The following is a 9702-nucleotide window of genomic DNA, read 5'->3' as shown; positions in this document are numbered from 1 at the left end:
ACAGGTGTGTTTGGTGGAGCAGAAAGCACAATGGCTCAGAAGGTGTGGGGAGTAGAAAGGATATCACCCGGCTCTGTAGCAGGCCTCCTTCCCGTTCCTTTATAATGGTGGGGCTGCTGATGAGAGCGGCTCTCAGTGAGCCCTCCTGGGCCCTGTTGAGTGCATGCATGCTAAGTCACTTCAGTTGTATCTGACTCTTTGTGACCCAATGGACTGTAGTCTGCAGGCTCCTCTGTTCATGGGAGTCTCCAGGCAAGAATACTGGAATGGGTTGCCATGCCCTCCTCCAGGGGATCTTCCCAACCCAGGGATTGAACCCTTGTCTCTTACATCACCTCTGTCACTAGTTTTCTCATACAGACGAGAACATAGAGGCACGGGAAGGGCAATGGCCTCTTCAGGTCACACAGTAGGTTGCTAGTGAGCCCTCTTTTGGCCTTGTTACAAGTTCTTCATTATCCTTCAGGTTTCTGAGGGGCCTACAGTCACACAGCAGGACTTAGGGATACACCCTGGGGGACACATTACTAATAATGTAATACAGATGAGGGACAGCACAGACAGGGAGGTGGCCACCCCAGGTCACACAGCAAGACTTATGGAGTCTTCTTGGGGTACCTGTTACTACTTCCTTAATACATATATAAACGCAGCACAGAGGGGGGAGTAGCTGCCCAAGGTCACACACAGGGCCTCAGTGAGCCATCAAGGGGGCCCCATTACTAGTTCTCTGTGACCTTGGGGGACACTGCACCCAAGGTCACACAGCAAGGCCTCAGTGAGCCATCAAGGGGGCCCCATTACTAGTTCTCTGTGACATCGGGGGGCACTGTGCCCAAGGTCACACAGCGGGCTTCAGTGAGCCATCAAGGGGGCCCCATTACTAGTTCTCTGTGACCTTGGGGGACACTGCACCCAAGGTCACACAGCAGGCCTCAGTGAGCCATCAGGGGGGCCCCGTTACTAGTTCTCTGTGACATCGGGGGACACTGCAGCACACAGACAGGAGAGACCACCAACACAGCAAGGTCTCTGCACATTTTCTTGGTGGCCCAGTTACTTGTTTTCTATTAATGCTGAGGCTGCTAAGGCACAGAGATGGCAGTGGCCAGCTCGGGCCACACGTGAGTACTGAGGGAGCCTTCCTGGTTTACCCTTTACTCCTTCCTTAATAGAGATGAGGACATAGCACAGAGTGGGGTTTGCTGCCAAGGTCACAAAGCAGAGTCTCAGGGCATCCTTGGGGAATGCTGAGGGTCCTCTCAGTAGTCCTCCATTACAGTGAAAAAACTGACTCACAGAGAGTGCACTTGCCCTCAGAGTCACAGAGCAGGGTCTTAATGAGCCCTCCTGGGGCTCTGTTACAAACTTTCTTTAACCACTGAGGACCCTGAGGCAATGAGAGGGCAGTAGCCACCTAGAGTCACATAGCAGGACTTGGAGTGCATTCTTGGGGTGCTTGTTCCTACTTCTTTAATGAAGATGAGGACCCAGAGCAGTTCTGTCAGAAAGATCCCACATGGCACAGATCAACTAAGCCTGTGGGACACAGCTTTTGAACCTGTGCTCTGGAAACTGCAAGTACTGAGCCCTTGCACCACAACTACTGAAGCCTGTGTGCCCTAGAGCCCCGTGCTCAGCAAGAAGAGAAGCCACCACAATGAAAACCCACACGCCACAACCAGAGGGTAGTGCCCACTCACCACAAGTAGAGAAAAGTCTGAGCAGCAACAAAGACACAGCAACATCAATAAATAAATTTAAAAACTTGTAAAAATTATACTTCTTATGTATACAAATTAAATAAAAACCTTAAATTCAGTAATCACATTTTCTCATGATCTCTTATTAGAAAAAATATACTAATTGAAAATATTAATAGTAATTTCATGAAAGAAAGTGAAAGTGAAAGTCGCTTAGTCCTATCTGACTCTGTGATCCCATGGACTATACAGTCCATGGAATTCTTTAGGCCAGAATACTGGAGTGGGTAGCCTTTCCCTTCTCCAGGGAATCTTTCCAACCCAGGGATTAAACCCAGGTCTCCCACATTGCAGGCGAATTCTTTGCCACCTGAGCCACAAAGGAAGCCTGAGAATCTTCCCTGCCCAGGAATTGAACTGGGGTTTTCTGCATTATAGGCAGATTTTTTACTAACTGAGCTATCAGGGAAGCCCCCGATTTCATGAAGAGATTCTTTGCAGGCAAACAAACAGCCTTTTAAGTAGTGTTTTTCAATACCAGTGCTCCAAGAATCCTTCATCGTTGACAGTTGCATGGGTTTGAGTCTTCCCTGGTGGCACAGATGATAAAGAATCTGCCCACAACATGGAAGACCAGAGTTAGACACCTGGGTAAGGAAGGTAATCTTGCCTAGAGAATTCTATGGACAGAGGAGCCTGGTTTCACTACAGTCCATTGGGTGGCAAAGAATCAGACACAACCGAGTGACTAACACTTTCACACTTTTTCACTCTTCATGGATTTGAATTAGGAAGATCTGAGTCATATTCTAATCCTCTGACTGTGTGTTTGCTGTCTAAGCTGAGATCATAGTTTTAATTGAACATAAAATTTCCTATTTGATTCTAAGCAGTGAAATAGGGTTTTGTTTGCTAGTAGGTTGATATTTAATTTCCTTCCCAAAGGAGCTAAACTTCAGTGATAGTTACAATAGTCTCTCATTCAAACAATGTTTAGAACATTTAATACTGTCTGGGAAGATACCAGCTTATGACAGTAAGAGAATCAGTAATTTAAAGGCAATTTTAGCTTGAAACAGTGTCCTAGACATCAAGGCAGCTGTTTTTGCACTTTACAAAGCACTAGAGGTATCTTTAGAATTTCCAAAGAGTGGTACAAACCAGGCACAGCCCACCTACCCCAGTCCATCCCCATTTCATCTGTATTCTATGGATTAGGCTTCTATATAAGATATGGTTTAAAGAAAGATTTTAACTACTTTTAAATGTTTGATCTCATTGCTCCCAGCTCAAAATCCATTTCTTGTGGACATTACAGACTTGAACTTCCTTAGACTTTCAGAAGTTGGTGATGCAGGGTAGAAAGAGATGGGACATATGTGAAAACTTCTGCTAATTTGTCATCATTACATATTTTTGAAAACCTTAATTAAATCATTTGGAAACATCACAATGATGTTTGAAAAATAGATCCTCAATATGAGTGAGATTATATTATCAAATGTCTTTGTTTCCCTGGCAGTCACAATGTATGTGTATAATTGAAAATTACTTCATTGTATTTTTAGTCATTTAAATTTTGTTTTCTAACTCTTAAGTCTTTTTTATTCTGCAAATATATTTGTTGCCCCCCCCCCCAAAAAAAAAACCCCTGAATATTTGTGTCTAGGTCAACAAACATACACAGAGGCAATGACCACCGAGTGACAAGACTTGCTGGGTTTGCACATCACTATTGCACCACAACTTTATTGTTTGTTTCTATTAGAATCTTCTCAGTAGCCTCATGTCATCTTCAAATATTTTCATGGGGCAAAATAGAGAGAAAGCATTTGTAGTCTTATTATTATTAGAAAACTCCATCTTTTCTTTCTGGCAAATCAGCAACTTAAAAAAAAACTCACACTGTTACAGAAATAGTTAAGGGTTCCACTCTAAATAAAATATTCTAAGAATTTATTTCTCTCAGCATCTGTTTCTTCATTTTCTAACTCATATTTTTTCATGGCAACAAAATACCGAATGAAAGTTTCTCCTAGAGCCTGTCTCAGACATTGATCTTCCTCTAGTGCCATGAGGGCATGTTCCAGTTTCAAAGGGATCTCAGAAGGCTTGGACTGATGAAGGTCTGTGCTGTTCTCTGGACCAGCCAAAACACCATCATCGCTGTAAAGTCCATCCATGCCTGCAGCAACAGTGGCAGCCAGCACCAGGTAAGGATTTGCTGTGGCTGAGCCCAGTTTATTTTCTATTCTAGTGCCTTTCTCACCATGACACTTAATATTAAAAGCACAGCTATTATCATTGTACCCCCACGTGGTCGGCACACTCTCCTTCAGGTCTTTGCTCTCTTTAGAATAACGCTTCCTGCAGCTAACAGCAGGAGCCATCAAGCAGCTGAGGGCAGCAGAGTGCTTCAAGAGGCCTGCCAACCATTTTTTCCCAGTAATCGTGAGCTGCTCAATTCCAGAACTGCTACAGAACATGTTTTTCTTCTCATCGACATCCCAGAGACTATGAGACAAAATTCCTGAATTACAGAATCCAGTCTCGATGAAAAAGCTGGTGATATAATTATACTTCCTTGCCACTTCTTTGACAGCCATTCTGAGGGTAAATGCATTATCAGCTGAACTGATGCCAAATTCAGGCAGAAAACAGATTTCCATCTGGCCAGGCCTGGTAGAGGAGGAAAAGCTCTCAACATTGGCCCCAGTGTGATACAAACCATCCACGAGTTCCTGGATGAATGGCTGGTCGTGATTATTTAGCAGTGCTGAAGCAGGAAGAGATATGGTTTTTGAATTGATAATTTCAGGTATACCAAAAATGCAAAAATCATAAATGAAAGCAGAGAGCAGGGAGAAGCCAGCATCCTGCAGCTGGCTCAGCTGCCTTTTGGCGATGTGCCTCGGGGAGGTCAGAAGAGGCTCCCCGGTCACAGTGAACGTGTCACAGATCACTCTGGCTGTTCTCTTGGCCCACGGCAGAACTCTGAAGGTTGATAGCTCTGGCATCAGTACTATGTCACTATTAAAACACGTTGCTCTAATGTGATCCACTTCATTGTCCTTAGGATTTGGTATCAATTCAAGATAACCTCGGGGCATGTAAACACCATGAATCACTTTTTCCTAAAGAAGTTAAAGGACAGAGCAATCAACTTTTGAAGCTTGAAACCAAACAAAAAAGTTGGGGGATGGGAAGTGGGAGTGGGAGAGCATTCCTACTGAGGAAAAAAAAAAAAAAAAAAAACATGCTTCATCTGTTAGTTGAAACTAGCTTATTACAGATACATTTTAAATAGTTTAAAATAATATTCTCAAAGGTAATTTATAAACAAGTCAATAGCTCTAGGCTTTAGCCTTTGGAGACTTTATATGCTCATGCAAACAGCACTCATAAATAAAAGCTATAGCAATAAAGAAAATGTCTTTATAGCAAATTAAAAAGGTAAAACCTAAAGGAATTATTTGAAATGATTATAACCAAAAGTACTTTTTAAAGTCACTTTTTATCACATGGCATAGTTGCTAATACTGCCAACAAGGCTTTATTTCAACTTATTCTATTGTAATCCTCCAAAAAGAGTCAGTAGGCCGTCTGCAGTCCTTCTCAGAGAGCTCACTGGTCACACACAGGACACATGGGACAGGGGAGCCAGGGTTGCTGACCATGGCTCTTCCTTCCTCACTCACCTTTACAGTCCACTAATGAGCAAACTGCCTCATAGGCACAGAGTTCCGAAAACCTTGCCCATGAATGTGGACCTAAGTTATAGTTTCCAGAATGTTGTAGCCTTCAAGTCAGCATGACTTGAGTATCACCAAATCTATTTCTAGTCCTAACTCTTTCATTAATTGCTTGTGTGAAGTTAGGCAGGTCATGGTACTATATACATACCTCAGCCGCCATATCTGTGAAACAAAAGTGTTAGATGAAATGATTGCTAATGCATTTTCTGGTCAAATACCTGTTGGATTCAATAGATTTAGTTTTTATTTAACTTTTCTATGTACCACACAACTGGGAAATGATGAAGTATGAAGTTGAATAGACACATAAATTTTTTTCTAGAAATTGTGTGGCAGGAATGTCAATAAGGTTTCATGTGTTGAAATTTACATATATGGGTAGAGAAAAAGTTGGCTGTAAAGTTCCGTTCCGGTGATGTCAGTGAACATGGTGAGGTTAATTCTGCAAGCCAATTCGGTTTTTATATTAAATATCTCCAAATCTCAAAGAGCGTGGCTACTGAGGAGCAGCTGGTACTAGAAGAGGTGACTCTGCTGTGATTGGTGTTGAGTCACTGCCTCCTTCACTTTCCACCATCTCTACACAATTTCAAATGCCATTTGACTTATGTGATCTGAATCTACCTTTACCAGTAATAAAGTTGATAAGTCAAGCACTATTCAATGACTGTTTAATTTTTCAACCTACTCAAGGACTTGTATATATAAATTTCATGTGTGTGTGTGTTCAGTTCAGTTCAGTCGCTCAGTCATGTATGACTCTTTGCGACTCCATGAATCACAGCATGCCAGGCCTCCCTGTCCATCACCAACTCTCAAGAGTTTACTCAAACTCATGACCATCGAGTCAGTGATGCCATCCAGCCATCTCATCCTCTGTCGTGCCCTTCTCCTCCTGCCCCCAATCCCTTCCAGCATCAGGGTCTTTTCCAATGAGTCAACCCTTCGCATGAGGTGGCCAAAGTATTGGAGTTTCAGCTTCAGCATCAGTCCTTCCAGTGAATACCCAGGACTTATCTCCTTTAGGATGGACTGGTTGGACCTCCTTGCAGTCCAAGGGACTCTCAAGAGTCTTCTACAACACCACAGTTCAAAAGCATCAATTCTTTGGTGCTCAGCTTTCTTCACAGTCCAACTCTCACATCCATACATGACCACTGGAAAAACCATAGCCTTGACCAGACAGAACTTTGTTGGCAAAGTGATGTCTCTGCTTTTTGATATGCTATCTAGCTTGGTCATAACTTTCCTCCCAAGCAGTAAACGTCTTTTAATTTCATGGCTGCAGTCACCATCTGCAGTGATTTTGGAGCCCCCAAAAATAAAGTGTGACATTGTTTCCACTGTCTCCCCATCTATTTCCCATGAGGTGATGGGACCAGATGCCATGATCTTAGTTTTCTGAATGTTAAGTTTTAAGCCAACTTTTTCACTCTCCTCTTTCACTTTCATCAAGAGGCTTTTTAGTTCCTCTTCACTTTCTGCCATAAGGGTGGTGTCTTCTGCATATCTGAGGTTATTGATACTTCTCCCAGCAATCTTGATTCTAGCTTGTGCTTCTTCCAGCCCAGCGTTTCTCATAATGTACTCTGCATATAAGTTAAATAAGCAGGGTGACAACATACAGCCTTGACGTACTCCTTTTCCTATTTGGAACCAGTCTGTTGTTCCATGTCAACTTCTAACTGTTGCTTCCTGACCTGCATACAGGTTTCTCAAGAGGCAGGTCAGGTGGTCTGGTATTCCCTTCTCTTGAAGAATTTTCCACAGTTTATTGTGATTCACACAGTCGAAGGCTTTGGCATAGTCAATAAAGCAGAAATAGATGTTTTTCTGGAACTCTCTTGCTTTTTCGAAGATCCAGCGGATATTGGCAATTTGATCTCTGGTTCCGCTGCCTTTTCTAAAACCAGCTTGAACATCTGGAAGTTCTCGGTTCACATATTGCTGAAGCCTGGCTTGGAGAATTTTGAGCCTTACCTTACTAGTGTGTGAGATGAGTGCAATTGTGCGGTAGTTTGAGCATTCATTGGGATTGCCTTTCTTTGGAATTGGAATGAAAACGGACCTTTTCCAGTCCTGTGGCCACTGCTCAGTTTTCCAAATTTGCTGGCATATTGTGTGCAGCACTTTCACAGCATCACCCTTTAGGATTTGAAATAGCTCAACTGAAATTCTGTCACATCCACTAGCTTTGTTCGTAGTGATGCTTTCTAAGGCCCACTTGACTTCACATTCCAGGATGTCTGGCTCTAGGTGAGTGATCACACCACTGTGATTATCTGGGTCGTGAAGATCTTTTTTGTACAGTTCTTCTGTGTATTCTTGCCACCTCTTCTTAATATCTTCTGCTTCTGTTAGATCCATACCATTTCTGTCCTTTATGAGCCCATTTTTGCATGAAATGTTCCCTTGGTATCTCTAATTTTCTTGAAGAGATCTCTAGTCTTTCCCATTCTGTTGTTTTCCTCTATTTCTTTGTGTGTGTGTGTAGGCGGATTTAAATAATTTTTTTGAGATACATGTTTGACTTATTTGCAACTCTTTAAAAAATGTTTTGAAAAACTCTAGTTTTACTCAGTGTAAAGCAAATTAGAAAATTACAATTTAATATTGAAAGAAATATTTCAATAATAATCTTTGGGGATGCTTAATTTTGATACTTTTGTATAATACTGACTGATGTCCCTTCCTAAGAAATGTTTCAATAACACAGTAATCGGTTATCAAAATAAACGCATGACATAAACTGAAAAAAAAAATCTCAATTCTCAAACATCTGAAAATGCAGGGTTTCTTAATATCACTATTTTTGAAAACTTAATAATATTTGTTAAGCCATCAAGCTTTCTTTTTATATTTGCTTCTAAGTCTTCTGTCATAATTTTCTCATATCAAACAAGGGTTAGATTTGTTTTCAGTTTGAATTGCTGTTTAGATTACAATAAAATTAGAAAGAGTAATAAGGACCATTCACTTGCAAATGAATTGAATGAAATGACATTCAGCCATAACTACTTGCAAAACTCACTTGGAAAAATTGTGCAGGGATACTCTTAGACCTGGACACACCATGGAGGTCTGTTGCTTCAAATCGCACAAATTGAAGGTGATTTTTGGCCATCTCTTGTTTAATGTGCTTCATTCTAGAGAAGAGTTGAGGTTCAGTAGGAACTTGAGTGTTGTCCCTGGTGTTATCTGTAAAATAAAAAATGATCTAAATCATTAGATCATGATGAACTGAGAAGTAAAATGAGGCTAAAGAATAGGGAATTTGTCATTATGATCATTAGCAAAAGCATCATGTTTCCATGTCTTTGTCTTAGAGCTGGAGATCTTATTTTTCTTAGCCTGCCTTTGCCATATTCCTGAGAATATAGTCTCTAAACAGCCTGAGAGATTATCACTTGGGATGAAGTTCAGTCTAAGAGTATTTGCTTAAATAAACAAAAGTATTATATGGAAATACTTACTGAAAATGTCTTTGTTTACAGAAATTAAAATATATTTCCCTCACTGCTTTGGCACCATATAAGATGTATATAGATAAGTATCACTGAAAAGACTTTGAGCTTCTTGAGCTTCTTTGAGCTTCACCATTTTTGAAAACTTAATGATATTTATTAAGTCATCAAACTTTCTTTTTATATTTATTCCTAAGTCTTCTGTCTTAATTTTCTCATATCAAACAAATCATAATTTCATAATTTCAATAAGAGGAAAAAAGATAGCTCTGTGAAGTGGAATTATTCAAGGCAGAACTAAAATTAACAGTCTTAATTATAATTAGCTTTGCATTTCTATTGGGTAAATAAATGCTGTTTGGGAGCTGAAAGTACACATTTAGCTCCTAGGGGAACAATAATGTGTAGTGGTATTCCACAAATAAAAAGTTTCTGTAATATTAAAGGTAAAATTATTCTTGTTTATTTTCTGTTGGTTTGCTTTTTTATTTCCTTTTCTTTGGCAAAATGGCTTTATATCTTTATAAAAGCATCTGAATCTAAGATATCTACATCTATTTGTTAAATTCAAAACTTGTATAAATGAGAATATAAAAGTGTTTTTTGTTTGACTTAGTATGAATAGAATGCTACATTTCTTAAGTCTCCTGCCTCTGGATTTCAGTCTTATTCTTCCAGTAGCCTCGAGACTTCTCCTACTATACTACGATAATAAAACTTCTAGGTTAATGGTGAAAAGATTCTCCACAGTGAGGGACACCCAGAGAGGTTCACAGAGTT

General features: G+C 40.5%; 1 protein-coding gene across 1 annotated transcript in view; it reads right to left on the bottom strand.

The window, feature by feature from the left end:
* Positions 1-3416: 3416 nt before the first annotated feature.
* LGSN (lengsin, lens protein with glutamine synthetase domain) overlaps positions 3417-9702 on the bottom strand; it is a 65897-nt gene continuing 59611 nt past the window's right edge. The window contains exons 4-5 of the mRNA XM_043894397.1: positions 8490-8656; positions 3417-4837 (exon numbers count right to left, since the gene is read on the bottom strand). Of these exons, the coding sequence (XP_043750332.1) occupies positions 3638-4837; positions 8490-8656 (1367 nt within the window). The 3' untranslated portion in view covers positions 3417-3637. The remainder of the gene's footprint in view (positions 4838-8489; positions 8657-9702) is intronic.

Source organism: Cervus elaphus, chromosome 33, assembly GCF_910594005.1.
Source record: "Cervus elaphus chromosome 33, mCerEla1.1, whole genome shotgun sequence".
NCBI lineage: Eukaryota > Metazoa > Chordata > Mammalia > Artiodactyla > Cervidae > Cervus > Cervus elaphus.
Note: the sequence above shows the minus strand (reverse complement) of the source record. Positions and strands in the feature narration are given on the sequence as shown.